Genomic DNA, 22,251 nt, shown 5'->3' with positions numbered 1-22,251 from the left:
TTAAATATTTGTTATAGTGTAAATAAGCAGGAATTCATTGAGAGAGGAAAATTTGTTCCATAGAACAGAAGAAGGTGGCTGTATTCAGCTTGCAGCTGTGGTGTCTTTCATACTCTGGTGGGAGCAAACCAACCTTTGCATAAGTGGATTTTTCTACAAAGCATGAGGCAAAAAAACATGTTGGGAAATAAGGAGCTGAGAGTTTAATAATTATTACTGAGCGCAGGATGAGTACTGACTGAGAAACTCTTGTTGACCTAGAATGCTGGCGAGTGGAAGTCAGCTTTTTCATTCTTTTCAGTAGTCTTTGACCTTGATTTATTAGTAGGAAGATCAAACAGTCATGCTTCAAGGATGTCCATGGTACAGTGCCTAGCAGCACAGCAGGTGGCTTTAGTCTTCTCTTGAAGTGACATTGCTTCTATGTTTTGTTTTGAAAAGTCAGCCAGTTAAACCAGTCTCCAGAGTTTGCCTGCCCCAGACTTGCTGCTTTTTTTAAGGGAGTTGGGATGGAAGTTTATAAGGGTTTGCCAATATTCTTGCCAAGCCGAGAAGTGGTACAGCAGCCTAAGACAACTGAGTTTTCATCTTTTCCCGCTGTCAGACCGTGGTGTGTGTGCGGTGGGGTGCTGGAGCAGCTCGGGTGCGGCTGGGGCGGTGTCGCAGCCGCCGGTTCAGCACCGCAGACAGCTCCGCGCGGAGCGCCCGGCTCGGGCGATTGAAACCTGGTACCTGCACGGCTTTGTCCGGGGCTTCCCAAGAACTTACACATTGCTCTGCATCTGGCTGACCAAAATCTTCAGAAGGATGGTAACTGCAGTGTTTAGACAAGGCTAACTGTGGGGATGCTGTGATGTCTTTATGAAATAGTGGAACTGTTTAAACATTTTCCACAAATACGTTTTCAGTGATGGCACTGTACTAGCCTTACTCCAGGAGTAAAAATGTGAGCTGTTATGAATTTTAATAAATGTGAGTTAGTGTTAAGAATGCAATCAGAGTCAGTTGAAAACAGTTGGGTTCAAATGTTAATTCATAGCTTACTTTATCATTTCCCAAAAAGAGGATAAAAATTGTGACCAAGTTTGCTTCACATCCTTCCCCCTTCTAGAAAAAATCCAAATGAGCAGCAGTAACAGAGTTGGAGTTGAGGCTAGTGATAACGCCAAAATCTGTGTTCACTTTTTTTCCACTTTTGTTGTGCCTATAATGCTGTTAAAAACATTACACTTGGAAAATAATGAAATATGCATCGCTCTCTCTCCAGGCCTGTGTGGTTGTTGATTCAGTTCTTTAGAACAAGTGCTTTGTGTTTGAAAGATCAATGGGAAAAAATGTAATTCATCATTATCCCAGCCTAGAACAGGTATTTCTCTGACTGTTACTCTGGTTGAGAGCTTGAAGAGGTGAAAGAGAGAAGAGGTAAAAAGATAACATTACCCAATTATCATAATAATTGTTGATGTATTAATTATCCACTTCATGCATAAACAGTTTGTTACTTAATACTATTTTACATAATTAAAGCAGAGGCAGTATGTAACATAATTAAAATTGTATTCTTTAGACTTACTGTTCCATTCCACTTTCTCTAGTGGAATTCAATCCATAAATAAAATGGAATTTAAGAATGTTTTGAGTGGCAGTTTACAAGGTAAATCTGTGGTTTTTCTAATTTTATTTAAAAATGGACCTCTCTGCCTATCTCTAATATGGTAAGAGATAGAAATGCTTTTTAACTATGCACCCCTGATCTAGTACTGACTAATACTTTCTTGTATGACGAAGAACAAAACGATTAAATCAGAAGTCTGTGAGACTGCCATTCGGAGGTCTTTAATGTCTTTTGTTGGGCATTCCACCACAGCCAAGTATCTCTTGAGAGGTGGTGGTCATTGGAAGAATATATCCCCTGGAACACTTCTTTAATGCTGGACTGCTTAGTGCACCCTTTCTGTAAATACACTTACTGCCTGCCCTGAATAATAGTAACCTGAGTATTGCTAACCTGTGCTATCTCAGACAGCATCTGAGCTTCATTTTCTTTTCCCTGATAAAGATGCTGTCCTCATGCAGAAACATGAAAGTTGTTGGTATTTGTTAAAGCAAAAAGAAATTTTGTGTGTATATGTGTGTGTGTGTGTGTGTGTGTGTGTATCAGCTGAAGTTTCTAACGACTTTTGAAATGTATTGCTAGTTCATACTTTGATAGGACACCCGTGGAAAGGCTTGCAAACTCCAAGGTTAAGGTTAAGTTATTGCTTGCATAGCAGAGCCTCACAGAGCTGCAGGGGAAAAGCAACGTCAGTCCCAATGGTTCTGAAGTGGTGGGAAAATAACGTGCTACTGATACATTCGGGGTGAAGCATTTTCAGTTGTCATTACCTTTCTATAAAATTACCACAGCTGAGAGCCCAAATGTCTTGCTGAAGAATCAAGAATCTTCTTTTCCCTGGGCCTGAAAACCTGAAAAAATTGAACAAGCAGTATCAGGTAACAGAAAACAATGGTAATAAATACATAATACCTGTTCATTATGGGAATACATCCCATTGTGCATGATGATAATAAGCACACTTCATGGGAGTTTCATTATTTTACTGGCATCAGTGGAAAGTTTTAAGGTAAAAATGTGCAGTTATGAACAATTAAATCCCTTACAGTTTTTTGTCATAAGAAGTAATGCTTCGTCTACAGACAAACTTATTTATTTTTTATTTATGTGTTATTTATTTGTTTCTATCCATGTCATTGTTTCGCCTTCACTGGAGCGGTACATGTGTATTTTGTTGTCTTGCTGGCAATCTTTTGACTTTGTGTGGAGTTCAACTTGTCTTTGCTTAGATGTATTGAAACATCGGGGATTGGTCATACAGACTGTAAATCTTCAGCTTAAGAAATGAATGAGTTAGACTAAGAGCACAGAGAGCAAGTCTGATGAAAAACTGCTGCAAATCAAGAAATAAAGAGTGTTACTTAGCATGATCTGAGGTCTCTTGAGAATTAGTGATTTTTTTTTCCTAATTATTCTAATAGAGTTTGAGTCAAGCAACAACAAACTCACTGTGTGGCAGTTGATCAAGGATATGGCAACTTCATGTGCAGATTCTAAAACTTCCCTTTACCAATTAAATTTAATACGCATTTCATTTCTGTAATGAACAACAGAAAATCACACAGGAATCCAATGTCACCGTATTTGACAAATTAACAGCATATCTGTCAAGTTAACACTGTAGAGTATTTTTGTGAAAACACTAAGTTTCAATTCTGTTCTGTACACTTTTGATAGTTTTATGCACAGATCCTGTTGATGTAGGAAACACTGCAGGTGCCCGTTGTCTTGGAGAAGCAGCACTGGAATGCATATGGCATGAAAGCAGGCTTGAAAATCCTCTCATGGTGATCAGCCTTGGAAGGGGCAATAAGGTTAAACAAATATTATGCCTCTGTTTCTAACAGGCTTCATTAGATTGTAGAAGGAGGTAGTACGTGGTGGTCAGTACACTGAGTAGCTGGTCTAGCCATACCTATTTATTTATATCTGGTGTTGTTCCAACCATTTTTTAATGAGGCTATTAGAAGTTTTTCAAGACATAACAATGCATGATGTGGTGTGAGAAGGTATGTCATTGTCACTATTGCAGGAGAGAGAGCATTGAGAACATTTGTAACCAGAGATCAGATTCTGGATTTGTATAAATTGTGTAGCTTAGCTTAAATGAACAGATGCTCTTGTCTGCAGTGTTAGAGGCATTCTGCATGTCCATCTTAATGTGAAACCATGGTACGTGTCAGATCTTTCAGCTGTGGGACCTTCAGATTAGGAAATTCTATCAGGTACTTGACTACAGCTCTTTTTTGCCTGACTTTAAGTGAAAGTGTGCCAGAACTGACAAGTGTACATAAATGCCTTTTTGGTTTTGGTTCTGGTTTGTGTGTGATCTACTAAATGTAGTATCTTGGGCTTTGAGTTTGATTCGAGATGTATTTGGCATCTGTTTTGAGTGAAGATCAGAACAGGAATGGCTGCTGTTTAGGACTCTGGAGAATTAAAAGGTTCTCTTTCAATCAGCTGTTTTCACCATTGATGATGAAAGTTGTCACCTTTCCTTAGCAGAGGGCAAAATATTGCTCTGAGACTAGAAAGCTCCTTTTAAGATGTAAATTACTACTAAAAGAAGAGGCTGTAACTGATCTTGTAACTAGCATTCAGGTAAGCTGGAAATACTGATCACTGTAAAAAATTTAATTTAAAAACGTGTTCAGGGATTTTGGGACAAAGTTTTCACAACTTTTTTTCTATGGAAAAGAGAAAAGTTGCATGTCATGATAACACACACAAATGGAATTCAATTTTTCTCATGCCTTTTTTAAAATTTAATAACTTAAATGACATTATGTTGAAAATATGAATGGGAAAACTTCTGTTCAATAAAAGTGATGTGAGAAATACAGATCAAATCCTTAACATATAATGAGTGCTCTAAATTGAAATGCTCTAAAGATTCAGTTAATTTAGATATTCACAGATATAGTTCCCTTAGTGTGATTATTCTTCATAGAGAAATATTACAATGTATTCTTGATTCAGTTGTGTAAATTGACCTTGTCCCATTGTTTTAATGAAAGCCACATTAAGAGATTCCTTCCTGTGTCTCTCAGATGATCAGAAGAAACTGTCATGAGGACACACTTTACAGCTTAGAAATAATTCTTTTGTAAAGGCAGCAGTCAAATATGAACATCCTATATGTTAAACTGATGTGTCTGAACCTAGATTTTTTCAAACAAAAGTGTTCAGTTAATATCATGCCTAAATATTTTCATAGTTGCAGAGTATCACACATTTGTAACTAACTGATTCATTCACTTCTTCCCCCTTGATCAGTCCCTGCAATTGTGCCCTTCATCTGTGTGAAAGTTGTTAATAATCATAGTTTTATACTGACATTTTATAGAAGGGCATGAGTATTATATATTCCATGAAGGAGTGAGAGAATTGGGTTCTGAAGAGCAATGGCTGTGTCTTCTAAGGTGCTTTCTTATCTCTTTCATTTTGTTGTAGACTGACCAATCTTTGGAAATTAAATTTCTTTTGAGGAAATTCTAAACCTTTTCATGATGGATGGAAACACTCTTATGTGTTCCATATAAAGTAAAGCAAAACGATAGGCCTCAAATAACTTTATATTTTAAAGTCCTGCTCTTAATCTTTTCAAGAGTAATGTGCTCTGGGTTTGTTTGTTTTTTTTTTTCCCCTACAGAAACATATTAGGACAAAACCTTGTGTCAAAGTGGCAGCTTCTGAAATTTTATCTATACTAATACTATAGAGTTATCTTGATGTACAGGGGAGAGCTGTGTTCTCTATTATATGACTGACCATCAGAACTGTTTATGGAATTCTAATTGAGTGCAATCAAAAAATTTCTGAAGGCTGCAGGAACTGTGAGGGTCAAAAACAGAGTTAAGAGGCTGTATAGTGTAACTTCTTAAGTATAGCTTGTCTTCAAAACCCCTGCTTGTGAAAGACTATATTGAAGTAAAAAATAACTGAGAAGTAAATATATGTGAGCTTGTATCTACAGATTTTATTTTCACCTGTGTATAAAGAGCTTTGTGACCTTTATCTGTATTCTGCAAAAAATTATGCAACTGTGTGTCTTCCCTAAACAGTTATATGTCAGTTCTGTGGTTCGATGAGAAGGTGTAAGATAGTCTGAAAAGAAGGAAAAACTTTTCTAGCAAGTATTTATATTGTAAAAGTATTTAATTGTAAAAGGCAATTATCTGGACAATTCCTCACTTTTTTTTTTTTTTGTCGCATAGAGGATGTTTTTACGAAAGGGAACACTGAGATGAAGAGTTCAAGTGGAAAAATCTGGGGATGGCTTCATAGCTAAACTTGAAGCTCAGGCTTGACTATCTTGTAGTCTTATGCTCAGATCAGTCATTTGTCATGTAAATAAGGTATTGTAATTGCCATCCATCTATGACTATAATTTTCAAGAATTATATGCCTACTTTAGCAGATGTCCCAAAACCTGCAATATAAAATTAATGCAGTGCTCCACAATATGTTCTAATGAGATACTATTTTTATGAAGCATTTTATTCCTATTGAAAGTTTTATTCCATCTTTCATAGCTCTGCAAGTTCTGTAGCTTACTAAAGGTATACACAGTCATTTGCACGTGCCCTATAACTGACCTCTTATGGTAGAGTCTTTCACTAGAGTAATGCATTATGAAGCAATGCTTCATTTCAGTCACTTAGCAAAGCAAAGATTTGTTCTAGTTGGTGAATGGTATTTCTTGTTTTGTGACAGTTGTTAATAGCTGTCAATAGCTTTTAAGAATATGGTCTCTTACAGCCAGAGAATAAGGCATGTCTTTAATTAAAAATAAAAGGGCACAGTAACTTTGATTCAGTCTGCACCATTACATCCACAATATAAATAAATGAATAAATAAAAATCCACATGCATAAGAAATCTGAATTCAGTCTGGGAACCTGGAGAAAGACTTAATATTCAGGGGTGTCTTGACAGCACAAAATAAATTACCTCCTAGCTAAACATATTTAAAAAATTATTAGAAATAATGATGCTGAGCGTTCACTGATAGCACCTCAGTGCTAAAGTTCAATGACATTTTCATCAAAGTTATTCTCACTGTGTTTCTGATACAAGTACTAGTTAGCACTTTTACACCAGTCATGCACAATTGACTTCAGAAGTGGATCTGTATTTTGGAGTATCTAAATTAGTAGGATCTTTAGAGCATTTCAGTTTAGAGCTACTTTATTATGTGTCAGTGATTTGATCCTCAACACCTTTGTTATTATTAAAAATTTTTTTCAGCAGGATTTGAAAACTCTTGAACAGACACTGATTTATGAATATGCTAAAGTTCTCTTAACTGACTTCACCTTGGCCATTTCTCTGCAGTAGCAATAAAATTTAGTTTTGACCATTCAGCTACTATAGTGAGATTGTAGTGGGTTCTTTTTTTTTGTAAATTCCTTCATAGTTTACTACCCATGAATTTTTCCTGGGCACTGCATAAGAAATGGACTGCTAGAGCAGAAATTCTCATCCATCCAAATTCAAGGATAACTGAAAAGGTACCCTATGGCAGCTGCTACAGAGCAAGATCCTTTTCTGAATGGTGTCACGGGTAACATGGGTTCACACTTGGAGCACTCCATTATTTTGCCCTTATTCAGGATTAGGCTTCATTGTAAAAGCCAATAATTTGCATTCTGCTGTAACTTTTGCGGTATGATAGTTTAGAATAATTTAAACTTCATGTGGTATGATAGACGAGTGCTAGACCTGATGTATTGCCAGTTCAGTTTTAGTATAGTTTTAAGACAGTTTAATGGCGCAGTGTTTTGAAAAGATATTGATATAAGACTATCCATGGTCAGTCTGATTTTCAGATTCATTTGTCAGATAGGAAAATGGTTCTCTTTATGAGCAGTTGTACATGAACAGACATTTGTCTACCTCCCAGCAACAGAATAGGATGTAATGGAGTCAGATGAGAAATTTAACAGTGTGACTGTCAGCTGGCAGGCCATTCTTCTCCCCCACCATTTGGCACTGGAAAGGAAAAGAGGGGACAGGATTTTTTTTTGTATACAGCCAAAATGAATAGACCTTGCATTTCACCAGTGGCTTTTGTATGTATGTTGTGGCTGGGAACATCCTATGCCAGCTGCTGGACATCAAAATTTTTGCTGCTTAGTATGTCCCATTGAGCATAACGGTTGTGAAAATAAAGATTCCTAAAACATTTTGAACAGCAATTTTATTTTTAAATTGTGGATGATTAAGGGGTTGACTGCAATCAGTGCAAGCATGTTTGATGTATTTCATTTCCAGAGATATTAAAAAAGCATGTTTCTTTGGAACAGAGCATCCTTTACCTGAGAGATGCTGTAAACCAGACAGATTTGATGAAGCTGTAACATTCAAATAATTACTGGGCAGCAAAAAGGACTTTGTGTACGGAGACGTAGGCTGAGACAATTCTTTTCCCTGAGGAAGTAGGTGCACTCATAATTAGTAGTGATCAAGTAAAATGGTATTTTACCTATTAACAAATACTAGTAAATACCTGAAAAGAAACTTGTGCCTATGTTTATTTACCCTGATGTTGAAAACTGCTCTACTTAAAGACATTTTAGGTTGCCCTTTGAAGCAGTTTGAAGACTTCATCTGCTACATGGTTTAGCCAGAAGCCCACTTAAAGCCTTTAAGATGACAAGATATTAAGTACATACCTTCTTTATTGCAAAATATCAATTTTTTTTTCACCAGGATGTATTACAGAGACATTTGAATAAGACCAAATGCCTCTAAACTCTTGAAGTTAGTTCATAATTATGCTTATTAGGATTTTTAAATACATGAGTACTTTTAGCTCCATTCTGCTTTTCCTTCTGCTCAATATACTTTCCCTTATTTTAGTAGTCATGCTTTAGGTTAATACTTGGATTTTATATTTCTATATTTGTAGTTGTTTTTAACATACACTTGAATGAAATTCTGGGTTAAACTGTGTTTCCAAGACAGTAAAAACACTTATGGAGGCTTCATGATTCCTGTGGTGCTGATGTGTACTCACCCACTGTCATGTAAATAAAAATGTGATTAGTATAAAACAACCCCAGCATTCAAACTTTCTCACATACCTGAAGTATTTATGTAATAAGTAAACACTACAGGAGGAACTGAGAAGACAGATTCTTGTGTATATGATGTGTTGGTACTCATCATTTCCTAAAAACAAGTTCCTATTTTGGAGTCACTGTTGTGCTCCTTTGGCAGAATGAATCAGTTAGCTCATCTTATTTAGCCTCAGATTCAGTGTTTCTTCCTTTAACTCCTGTCTCCCCTGCAAAAATATTGCCAGTTTCTTCAGAAAATATGTCCTTTTTCTAAATTGATTCCAGTTTTCCTAGTAGTAATGAAGCTGATCATCCCTGAAGAGAGTGAGCCTTCTCTCACAGTGGCAGATGGCAGTCGTTTTGGGAGGTGGCGTTTTTTTCGTGCAGCAATCCATAGAACAAATTATTTTTAGTTCTGAATGAAGAAAAACAAATCCTAAATGAAGAATTGTAAAATAATTATATAAAATTAATAACATAAATGTATTGAAATGTAGATTTCTTCCGAGTGACTTTTGCATCTACATTCTTCTTGTAGATGCAAAAGTCTCTTGGAAGAAATCTACATTTCTCAGGTACTTGAAATGGAGAAAAACATATCACAAACTGCTACTTTTTTTTGATATACATTTTTAAAATTAGTTCTGCAAAATAGAGCACAGTTACTTTGTATGAAGATGTGCTTTGTTCTTCATGTACAAAGTTTTGTAACTGCTGCTCCAGTGCAAAGCTAAAATCATCCCTTACTTTGATATCAAGTTTTCCATCCTTGTACTACCAAGTTGATTGTAGTAGTTGAAGCAGACCTAAAAGACCAGAAGAAATTTTTGAAGAGTTTTTTTTTGTTATTGTTCTTAGAGATTATTTTTTTAGCATGGTTGTTTTTTCAGTGTGGTAATTGTTTTTAAATCTGTGAAAGTAGACCTAAACAATCCATTTACTTTGCAACTTTCCCTTTTAGATGTGATAGAAGTGGCACAATTTTTGTGTGCTCTTTTAGCAGGGAGAGTTTGCCAGAGTAGGCCAGCAAAAGCGCAGGGCAGTGCAAGTTGGCAGCTGATGGAAGCTGAACTCAGAACAAGGCGTGGTCTGGCTAGCTTAGGTTACTGATAGGTTTCTTAATGACTGGCTGCATCCAAATAGCCTTGCTCAGTCCTTAGAGATGCTCCTGATCCCTCAGCTCTTTGTGGCCTTCTCTGGACCTTCTCCAGTAGCTGCTTGTCTCTGTTGTACTGAGGAGCCTGGAACTGGACACAGCACTCCAGGTGTGGTCTCCCTAGGACCGAGTAGAGGGGCATATTCCAGTATTTAACCATTCATCACCTCCCTGCGCTGCTGCCACACACTTCCTGATGCACCCCAGGACACCACGGGCCCTCCTGGCCACAAAAGGCACTGCCAGCTCATGGTCAGCTTGTCATCCGCAAAGACTCCCAGGTGCCTCTCCACAGAGCTGCTCTCCAGCAGGTCAGCCCCCAGCCTGTGCTGGTAGTTGGGGTTATTCCTCCTCAGGTGCAACACACCCTACACTTGCCTCATGAAGTTTCCCTGGCCAACTCTACAGCCTATCAAGATCCCACTGATAGGCTGCACCGATCCTCCTGAATGGCAGCACAGCCTTCAGGTGTATCAGCCACTCCCCCAGTTTTTTTCCTTCTGTCTTATTGTTCTTGCACTTTAGTGATGTTCAGAGCTTTGATAAACCACGCTGCTTCTCTGTCTGCCTGGAGGATATTATTGATTCTCCAAGCCAGGCCACAAGGGTTTTTGGAAATTTCTGATGCTGGATGGAAGCCTTCTTCATGTGGTAACTTAGGTGCTTGTTTTGGTTGTTTTATGCAGCACAGGGGGTAGGATCTGAAATGTTGGCATAATGAAATAGCTATTAATTTTAACAATTAATAATGTTAAAATGAAGGAATACCTTTCATAGACATTGACAAGTAGAGACTCCTGTTTCAGTCAATTCAATTGAGTCACATAGTGTGTATTCTGCTGAATATCTCAAAGGAATATACTCACCCTGAGTGGTGGGCTTTTATTTATGGAGCTCTGATTTGTTCAAAGGTTTATAAAAATTCATGTAGCTAAATATCCCTCTGTTGATTACAGATCTGAGGAAGCTCAGCTGTGATTGTTCAAGCAAGACTCCAAACAAAACTATACTAGGAAATTGTCTTCTGAAATATCTGTTTAATAATGAAAGTGAAAAACCCCTGTTTTTGTATTAATTTTGTTTACAATCTATTATTAATAGTAAGCTCATTATCTAATTACTTTGATTTTTTAATATATTTATGAGCTTTTGATGACTTCTTAGCTCAATCCATAATTATGCTTTTCTCAGGGAGTTCTGCTCTGTAACATTGGGAGAGAATCCTGATATCATGGAATGTCTTTTCTATTTTTTTTTTTTTTGTAGTCCTTGGATTTAGATTCTTAATACTGCATAGAAAGTAAGGACATTATCAGGAGTGTCTCACCTTCTTTGAGTGCCTAAAGCACATATATGTATATGGAGAGACCTATATGAAAAGAAATTATGTATTTCCCAGCAATTGCTAGTGCTATAATGGTCTTTTGGCATTGTAGGCTGTTGGGGGGGAAGAGGGGGTGTAAAGCTATTTCATAGTTTGGGATGAAAAGTACAGCTGAAAATCTGTACAGTACCATTTAAGAATATTGAGGAATGCTTCTGAATATCTTTAGAGAGAAAAAGCTAAAAAGAATACTGTTAGCATGTGGATTAAACCAGAAGGGAAATATGGGTAGGTGGAATTTAACTACATGTGCTCATGCAGCGTTTAACCCTATGTTGTTCATTGATTCTAGATTCCTTTCTTTCTAAAAACTCTACCTTTTTTTGAATAATGATCTGAGGGGTAGATATTAAAAAAAGACACAGACAAACCTGGTTAAAAGCACTTTTTAACACAACTGTTATTTTGAAATGATTGTGGTTATTAGTGACCTGTAAGAGTAACCAAGATGTACTGTTCAGATGTATTTTAATGTGAAATTTTTGGTACTGCACTTTTGAGAATATAATTCACAAAGACTATAAATTCTCTGAGCCTCTTTTCCCCATCCTTTAAATGCAGTATTTGAGAGGGGGGCCTGTTTAGCCATCAGGAATCATTAACATGAAGTTTGCTTTACATACATGCTTTATTTATAGCAAAATATTAATCATTGTAAAAAACCAATTTGGCACAGAGATGTCAAATTTTAATGTACTACGCAAATAATAATTTTTGGGCTGAAACTAAGTACAAGACTTTTAAGATATTCTCTTTAAACTGGGATGTTTATAGCTGGGAGGGGAATATGTATGTGCATGCATGCGTACATGTATAAGTAATAGAGCAGTCTGGCTTCCTCATTTGAATGAACTAAGCATGTTTCATTGTGGATTAGTTTCTAGTGACCTACTAGAATGTGCTTTTTTGATTCTGGATATGGAAAACATTCTGGAAAATACATAACAGCCAGTCCCTCATGTCATTTTGTGAAAAAAATGTATTATTTGCCTTCTGTGCTTTGTATGTGCAGAGAGAGTTAGATGCCTCATGACTTTACATATGTATTAAACCCACTAACATGTCTGATCTGGGGCATTGTACTTAGGATGAGAATACAGCAGCTTCCAGAAACTCCTGTAGGCTCTCCAAGGTCAGCAGGCATTTGAGTAACTTACAGACCATTTGATTACATGCCTTCCGATGATGTAAGAAAGCAATTTCCATCTCCTAGTTAGAGGCGACCGTGCTAAAGGCTTAAGATGGCAATCTCCTGTCATGACTTGAAAATGGCTTTAATAACTTTTACTTCATGAGGTGCTGTGGGACAGTAACTTGTCTTTTTGGAATAGTGAGACAAAACGAGTATCTTCTTTGTCTACCATAATGTTTTTATTTTTTTGGTTGTGTGAATGATACTTTGTGTAATACACACTATAGAGAAATACTGGGTCAAAAACTCTGGGAAGTCATCCGTCACAGAGGCTATATTTTGCTACTCTTAATCATAGTCCTATAGTTCTTTTGCAAGAATTAAGTGACTCCAATATTAAACCATTTTTAATTTGGGTTCTGAAATTAAACAATTGCAACAATTTGCTTGTAAGTAAAGTTGATTTCCTTTCTCCAAGGATTGCTTCCAGCACTACTGCTGATGCCGCTTTATCACTGTTTATTGCTTCCCTTTTACTCCTGTATTATTGTATCCCCTCAGTATTACAGCAGGGTAGTGATACAGTTCTCAGATTTCTTCTTTTGCCTGTAAAGGCATTTTTAAAACATGACTAGTTTCCTTTTTCTTTGCATTCACCAACATTTAGAAAATTAACTTCTCTCCTTTTGTTTCTCCTCTTTAGGGAGTCTCTGATCCAATTTGTCATTGTGTGCAATCTGTTTAGAATGCCTTTCTGTTTTTTTTAATCTGGTGTTATATGAATGTAACTGTGTAACTCACAAGTGTTATGTAAATATACACATACCTATCTATATAAATATCTGTCATTTTTTGTTTTTAAAGTGGGCATTGATTCTGTGTCTTACATTCACATAGAACATGCTAGAAATACATTACATAATTCCAGGTGAAAATAACTTCAGAATTTTTTTACACAAAGTGGAGATGCAGTAAAAGTATGTGAGAGTTCTATTTGGAAAACCTTGCAGGACACTGTTGAAATACTTGCGTTAGATTTTAACTCTGAATAATTACAAAAAATTTGAAAACTATGAATAGGCAGAACATGTGTGACCTTGACCAAAGTTTGTCCTTCTCTGTGAAGTGCAGGACTCAAATGTACAGAAAGCTTGATCACTCTTTTGTTAAATTCTCTTTTTATTGCTAGCATCAGTCTTCATTCAGATGAGGAGTGGTATCTTAAAATCAATGCATGGTTATTACAACCAGATTGTCTGAAATCAGCCAAGAGTGTGCATACATACCCTTTGAATTGTGCTGTTCAGCTGTCCTCTCCCTTCTCCTTCATTTATGTTCCTCACTTTCTGGAGTGGAAATGTACATAGCCAAGCACATAGGCATGCACAAATACCTCTGTATCTTCCAAATTAGAAGTGAAGTTTGCATTAAGTAGATTTCATAATTGCAAGTGTATAAAATGTACATGAAATCCTGTACTAGTTTCTGTGTCATTTTATTATGTCTGACCTTAATTGTTATTCACAGCATGTGGTTGAGGCCTGTTAGTGTTCTACAGTGTTTGATGTCCATCATAGTTTAAACCTAGGCAAAGAACTATAAAAAAGTCATCCTCATAACTGTGATTTTGAAATGTTAATATTGTTAAGAAATAGAAATGTTTTACTGTATCTGTGTCTTTATGACTACCGGTGTTTTCTGCCTTTCATGTTTTTACCTCCTAAATCTCATTATATGACAGCTTAAGGTATTATTGCTTTAAAATATATATATTAGTTTTCTTAGAATAAATTGTCACAGCTAAGGGCATGGGAGGTTGATAAGGATCTTCTGTGTCCATAAGCATAATCCATTCCACTGAGATCTGCAGAGAAATTTTTCTCTATGTTGCTTGTCAGGATACAGACATACAGACAGACATAAATTGGCCTTCCAGTATCAATTCACATATCTAATATCTGTAGCTTGCAGAGTGACCACAGGTAAAAGAAATGGTATGTGCTCACGGTGCATACATTGAAATCACAGAGTGTTTCTTTAGCTTAATTCACCAGTGTATGACTTTGTCTTCAATACTGCAGTGGAGGTAAGACCTATATGTAAATGTGGTGGATTCGCCTTGGACATCTGTGAGACCCCCACCCAGCCATGCTTTTGCTCTCCCTCTTCAACAACACAAGGAGAGAAAATAAGATGAAACAGTTTGCAAGTTGAAATAAAGATGTGGAGATCCATTGCCAGTTACTGGCACTGGCAAAATAGGCAGAACTTGGGGAAAATCATTTATTTTATTGATACTTAAATGCAGAATAGAATGGCAAAAAACATGCTGCCCCATTCCCCTTTCCTCAGGCTCAACATCTTAATTCCCAACTCCTGTATCTTCTCCTCCATGAGTGGTACAGAGGGCATGAGGAATGACAGGGTGTCCATGACGGTTCCTCTCTTGCACGCATTTCTTCTCACACTTTTTTTGTGCTGCTATGTGGGTCCTCTCCATGGTCTGCAGCCCTTCAGGATAAATCTGCTCCAGCATGGGACTTATGTGGGCATTAGTTCTTCTAAGGAGAATCTGCTGCAGTGTGAGCTCTCTGCAAGTGAGCGTTTCTTCAGCAAATATCCAGCTTTCTCTAGAGTGGTCATCAAAGGAGGGAATTGCCTCCTTTATCAGCGTCCTTCTTTTCCGTAGATTCCTAGTGCCTGGAGCACCTACTCCCTCTTCTTTTCTGACCTTAGAATTTCTAGTGGTCTTTCTCACATTTTTACTTTTACTCTTCGCTGCCTGGGCCATTTTTTGCCCTTTCTTAGCTGTGCTTTCACAGGAGCACCACCTCCTTCGCTGGTGAACTCAGCTGTGTCCTGCAGTGGGTACATTGCAGAGCAACTCTGACATCAGCCCTGCAGCCATCCCCAGAGCCAAAACCTTGTCACCCACACCCAGTGTAATAAGATGGAGAGGAAGAACATAAGGAATAAAAACCGGATCCTTAAAGAAAGAAATTTATTTTGGTTTGTTGTGTTCCTTACTGTGGTTAACTTCTTTATTTCTTTTAGTATCAGATCAACTACAATGAAGTTAATTAGTGACTTTCACATTTCTAAACTGTTTCAGTGGAGCACTTTTATGACAGACAGACTGAAGGTATTGTGAGGAGGATCTAGAGTGTTTTTTTGATCACTAAAAAAGACATACAGGAAATCAAGCTTGTATTTTTTAAACTTTTGAAAGAAGAAAAGGGCCAAAGACCAGTGCAGATGAATGGGTTTTTGGTGTGTATATAGGGTTTAGGATGCCAAAAATGCCTTTCTTACATTAGGGAATACTTGATGTGCTTTGTATTCTCACACATTGTTTTTGAATAATCTAATTTTAAAAATTCTGCAGAAGCATTTTTTCCCTCTTACCTGTTTACTGAGCAGCCTTGTTTAGATTCAAACAATAGTTGAAGTGATGGGAAGGTCTTCTGTCTGAAATTGTATCTTCTTTGTACATATGTGCTATGTTCCTCTCTAAAAGAAGTCTGTTTGCAAGGTCTTGCATATCTCTACTCTCACCTACTGACAAGTAATGCTTGATTAACTATTTATGTCTTAAATCATCAGGCACATAATTTGCTAAACAGTGTGAAATGTTTTAGTACCTTTGTTCCTGGGTGACAAGTTAAAGGCCTTGATTGTGCAACAGCCAACACATCCATTTAATTTTCAGCTGCTGGACATACCTGGCTGCCTGGGCCACTCTGATATTTGCTGGCTATTATATTTCAGATTTTCAACATGAGATATCTTTTTGAGTCTTTGTGCAGTTTCTCATGTAGTTTTGTATCTTACATTGATTGTTATTGATTATTATTGGTGCCTTGAAGAAAGCTTGGGTACTTCTACAGAAGCTGTAATATCACCTTGGCTGAAGCTTAAGAATCTTAAGAAATATTTTTACTTTGCAATTTAGTTATCTATTCAGAAAACAGCTAAATGGTTCACAATTTTATGAACTTTGAGTAAACAATTGATTTTGAATGGACAAGGGGCACAGACATTTTTAAAATAAAATATTACAATTTTAAAAATATGAGGAATTCTGATTTAATAACGAATGAATGAAAATTCAGTTTCATGTGCAGTTTTAAAAATAGTTTATTAAAAATTCTTTTTGTTTTAACCAGACTTATATTTCCTTTCATGGTCATGTAATAATTTCAATTTCTGAAATAGCATTTTTTAAAATTTTTTTAGTGGTGTTTGGAAGCATAGAAAACTGTGGTAATTTAAAATGGAATTATAACAGTTTTTTTAAATGACGTACTAAAGCTAACCTTATATTTTATTATTTCAGTTGTTCATGGTGGACAACGGAGCAGATGACTGGAGAATAGCCATGACTTATGAGCGTATTTTCTTTATCTGCTTGGAAATACTGGTGTGTGCTATACATCCCATACCTGGGAATTACACATTCACATGGACAGCCCGGCTCGCCTTTTCTTACGCTCCATCCACAACAACAGCTGATGTGGATATTATTTTATCTATACCAATGTTCTTAAGACTTTATCTTATTGCCAGAGTTATGCTTTTGCATAGCAAACTTTTCACTGATGCCTCATCTAGAAGCATTGGAGCATTAAATAAGATAAACTTCAATACCCGTTTTGTTATGAAGACTCTAATGACAATATGTCCAGGAACTGTACTGTTGGTTTTTAGTATCTCATTATGGATAATTGCTGCATGGACTGTCCGAGCTTGTGAAAGGTAAGGTTGATTTTTTTTTTTTCAGTTCTTTCTGTTTGTCTTTCTATTTTTCACTCCTGTTTTGTCTCTTAAATTTTGAATTCAGGGGACCTAAACATTGTTAGAATGGAGCTCCCTAGTCCTTGAAAATTTGAGTGTTGGTTGCATTGTATTCTGTGACAGACATTGTCAGGAGTGATTTGCCTCTTAATCTGATGGACTTCTGCAAAGAGATCTGTGCCCCACTGTTTACTTGTAGCACTACAATTACATTTCAATGTGTTGACATATTTAACACACTGGACAGATACCACAAAATGCCTTTAAGAGTAGTTGTTAATATTTTGCATTAATACCAATTTTCATTTATTTTCTTTGTAACATAAATGCAGTGAGGATAAGATAGAAATATAGCCAGGGAAAATGCTTACGGGGGGATGTGTAATTTGAGGGTTGTGCTGAAATAAGAAAGAGAGTGCAAAATGCAGTTGAGTAGTTGGCAAGATCAGTAAAGGAGAACAGGCAGAACACTTATAGTAATATAACTCCTTCTTCCAATGAAGATCAGAAGTGCATTTGAGAGTATGACTTTCAATTTCAGCTAGTTTTTCAACCTCCCTTTACCACAGACTTCAGTGTAGGGGCAGAATAAATGGCTATCAGTGCTGACAACTTGAAATTGAATTTCTCAAACATGCTTTAAGAAAAAAAAGAAATGGGCTTCTGATTGGATAGGCTTGCTTAGAAATATGAGATAGGTTAACTCTAAGAAGACAATTAGAATGATTTTCTACAGAAGATTTAATGCCTTGGTCAGCTCTTAGATCCTGGAATTGATTTCTCCTTCCTTAAGCTGAAAAATCATCAACATATTTAAGGCATTTCTGCTTCTTCTGTTTGTTGACCATTTTGTTTTTCCTATTCCTTTTCATGTCTGTCCATTTTAGAATCAGTTTGGGGGAGTTAATTGTGACAGCTAAATTATTCAAGCCAGTAGTTAAATCAAGCACTGTTGTGAATTTTTAAGTTACTCCTTGCATTCCTTTTCAACTTGCTATGAGGAAAAGTACCTGATCTTGTAAAATGACTGTAGGAATCATGGTTTTGCAGTTTAATTGTTAAAATTTCTTTGTATCAATATAGTTTCCTCATATTACAGCTAAACTAATAGTTTAAGAATATTTTGAACATATGATGTTAAGACATAATGACATATTACTGTTTCAGAATATTCCCCATAGTTGCAGCGAAGGAGTACCCTAGATTTTGACTCAGTCTGTAGTAGCTGTATTTTCATAAGCATGTTCTTGTTTCAGGTGTAACTGACTTCTGCAAAGTCTCTCCTCTTTATCTCATATTCTCAATTTCTCTTCCCACCAGTTTTCTTTCAATACAATTGCTGCTCAGGAATTCTTGAGTGTCTACTCAGGTATTTCCCAAACTGTTTTTTTGAAGTGGCTCTGAATAACTTCAGCATCCATTGCTATCATCATTACATATAACTGCTTGATGATAATGATGATGATGGTAAAGATGACGAAATAATAATTTTTTATTAACTTTTTTATACATGAGCTTTCAAAATAAGCTAGTACAACTCAGTGAAAATTACTGAAAAATATTTGCTACTGTCTGATCCGTGTCTGTAAAACATATTTATTTGTTAGTATACAGATTGCAGGACAAGAATGTATAGTATTAAATAACACTGAAAATAAAAGAAACTTAAGACGACGTCAGTGATTTTTCGGTCAGGGGGAGTGAAGGCAACACTCACATAAAGTTTTGATTCTCTTAGTTTGCTTATTTATATTTAGAAAGTGATACACTTCTGCATCACTGTGGTTCTGGGAAGAAGATTATTTATTTGGTTACATACACTGAAGTCAGGGTTATAAAAAGCTGAATTTTCTTCAACTCTCTGCTAAGTTAGTAATGGATTTTTTCACATTTTAATTTGCAGTTGCTGTCTTTGAATTGACTGAAATAGTTTGGACAGTAGGCTGAGTGGCCACAGACTACTCTAAAACTGAAACACAGGACAACACAACTAAAAGCAAGTTAAATATAAAAGTTAGTACTAGGTAATATATCTCTAGCATAATTGCCTTCTGTCATTGGATCCCAGTCTATGATTCATATTAAAAAAAGGAAAAAAATAGTTTAATGTTTCAGAAACATTAAAAAGAATATATTTTGGCTTTTGAATTAGATACTTATGTCATTCATGCTTGCATAGCCAGTTTTTTGTGTTTTGCTTCCAGTTTTCCCTTGAGGGAATATTTAAATATTTTGCCAAACAAATGATACTGACCCTAGATTCCAGTTAGTAGTTAGCCCATAAATACCATTTAAGTCCTTATAGAAGTATGTGGTAAGAAAAAGTTCTCTGAAGAAAACCTCAAAACCCCATACATTGGAGTGCTCCTAATATTCTGCCATCTGAAGTTAAAAATCCCTTTTTCTGCATGTTTGGAGGCAGATACAGTAGCCATTTGTCATGAGAAAGGACAGATATGGCCACTGAATAATTTCTGTTCCGTGTAGAAATCATAGTCCTCAGAAGATGTCTCCCAAGGTCTTTATGGCTTTGAATTGCTTAGATGTTAAAAGTTTAGTTTACACAAATGAGGTACACTTTTTCCCAACCACTCTTGACTTTTTTCTTAGTTTTAACTCAAGAGAACCTTTTTTTAATTTTAAGTAGACTATTTTTTGTGAAAAAAAATTATTCTGAAAAGAAATTCTATCATTAGGAGTGTTTTGTCTTCCATTTGCCACTATATATGAAAACATAATGAATTTTATTACATCTTACAGAAATTAGGAATTAGGCAGAAACCTGGTAGCTTTGGTTTGATAAGGGGTGATTTATATTAATAAAATTTGATGGTGTTAACTGTTTCTTTGCATCACTCTAGCACCATGCTCTAATTTCTTTTATATAGTAGCATTACATGAGTTTGCATTAGCAGTATTTCTTTGGTGTGTTAAATCATTTAACTGACCATCCAAATTGGAACAAAATGATGGTGATAAGACATAATAGATTAAAATATTAAGATTTGGGAATGGACAGGAAAGATTCTCATTCTGTTCCATGTTCTCAGGGAGAAGGGAAGTCAGAGTAGGTGCTGTCCTTTATGGTGGAGTTTGTGTGCTCAGCAAAAGCTTTGCTGCTGAATGATAGCCTGGTGTTCAGATTGTTCTTCTATTCAAAGTTAGGTTTTTATTATTGCAGACAGTCCTGGGAATAGGAAGGGAGATTGGAAGCCCCACATTTCATAGGAAAGTAACATGAAAAAGCATCATTATCCATCTCTCGAAAGATAACCTGTGGAGACAGGTCATGGGTTGAGCCAGGCAGGTTGGCTGTCTGAATAAAGACTTCAGTGCATTAATGGTCATCTGACTGATCACTTGATATACACTGAACTAAGACAGGACATGTGTTTTTCTCACTGCCTTAATGACTGCATAGTTAGCTCCCAGAATGCTAATTATAGCAAGTGACACTTTGGATTGGTGAGCAAGGTATTTTCCACGATTGGAGTTTAAGGTCGTGTATGAGGGCAGAACGTGGTACAGATAATGGTGGTGGACAGCCAGCTGAGTATAAACAGGTTGCTAGGGCTGCAGAGCAGTCTAGATGAGGGAATTTGGAAGGTAAAGGTGGGGAAAGCATCAAGTGTTGCTGTACACATAATGTCTGTTTTGAGGGGAAGATTGCATTGCAGAGGTTTCATCTGCCTTCTCATTGCCAGTAGCAGTATATTGCTGTTTTTCACATGTAGGTTTCATAATGAAAATCTAAATTTTTTATTGGGTCTAACTCAAAAGATGTTTGTGTTTATAACATCTCTGAGGCGCGTGATCTAGAACACTTTTGAGTATTATTACTTTCACATTTGAATTATAAGCCCTACAAGCAGATTAATTTTTGCAGTTTCCCATACATATGTTGTTACTGAAAATAGATTTGTGCATGGGCATCAGTTGTTTATTTCAGTGAAAACAGAAAAGTTTGGTTTCTCAAGAAAAAGAAAGTCAGTATGTTTAGCACTAAGTCATTGAAGAATCTGACTAGAAGAAGAATCTGAGTAGAAGAATTCTACTCTTCTGCAGAATGGGTGTCTCTTCTGTGAGAAGTGGGCTGCTTTTCTGGGTTGTGTGGAAGGTAGCCACTCTTTATGATCTGGGTTTTTTTATAGGAAGGAAGAAAAATTATTGTCTTCTGAATACACACATGGATATAATGTGCCTGTGTACCAAGCAGTATGAACCACAAATGCCCACATTACACTGTTGTATGTCCAGAGCAGATCATATCACATGCCTGGCATTTCTGTGGATTTGCAGAGGAGAACTGAGAACAGAACTGGATTTTCTTCTTCTACAGAGAGCACACTTTTGGCACCATTTGTTGTTCTATTTGTTCATCTCTTTGACTTCTGGCGATGAAGTCAGTTCAGCTTGAGCAGTTTGTTTTAGTCAGCATTTCTCCCTCTTGTCAGTTTCTGCTCTGTATTCTCTCCTTGTTTTAACAAAAACAAACTCAAAAACACACACATATGCAAAATCCCATCTGTGTGTGATGGTGAAATCTTTTTCTGCTTTCAGCTCATTTTTGTTTTCTACAAATAAATGTCTGTCCTATTTCTTGGAAATATGATACCATTACAAAGTTTCCAGTAAGCAGCTCACACATGACAACTGGGAGGCAAATGTTAAGGATTCATTTGATACAAGCTAGTGGATACACTGACACTTCAGTTGTAATTCATGAAGGAAAAAATGTTTCTTAGCTATCTAATTTCCTCTCAGTATGTATTTCAGTTCTTTACTTGTATTGAGGACCTTATCTGATGTTGTACATTGCATGCATATTCACAAGGCCACCTTCTATTGGAAAGTGCTTTTTGCATTCTATGCAGTGCCAGTGTGAAGATTCTTGTTCTTAGTTTAAAAAAAAGCGACCAAAAAACCCCAACAAACAAGGAAACAAAACCCACCAACAACAAACCAAGCCTGGATATTTAATTTTAAGGCTATTTTTAGGCTCAGAAGGTCAGAAGCAATGACATGATTTTCATTTTTTTCAGTCTCATGACTGTCAACAGATCACATAGTGTTTGTGTGTGGACAGAGCTGGCTGTTTACCATGGT

The 22,251-nt window shown here is 36.4% G+C and overlaps 1 protein-coding gene across 3 annotated transcripts in view; it reads left to right on the top strand.

Moving 5' to 3' along the window:
* Window positions 1–22,251, top strand: part of KCNN2 (potassium calcium-activated channel subfamily N member 2) — a 71,513-nt gene that overhangs the window by 3,756 nt on the left and 45,506 nt on the right. For all 3 annotated transcript variants that reach the window (XM_059874155.1, XM_059874154.1, XM_059874156.1), the window contains exon 3: window positions 16,688–17,106. In XM_059874155.1, coding sequence (XP_059730138.1) covers window positions 16,688–17,106 — 419 coding nt within the window. The remainder of the gene's footprint in view (window positions 1–16,687; window positions 17,107–22,251) is intronic.

Source organism: Haemorhous mexicanus, chromosome Z, assembly GCF_027477595.1.
Source record: "Haemorhous mexicanus isolate bHaeMex1 chromosome Z, bHaeMex1.pri, whole genome shotgun sequence".
NCBI classification, from domain to species: Eukaryota; Metazoa; Chordata; class Aves; order Passeriformes; family Fringillidae; genus Haemorhous; species Haemorhous mexicanus.
This window is presented reverse-complemented; position numbering and strand designations above follow the sequence as displayed.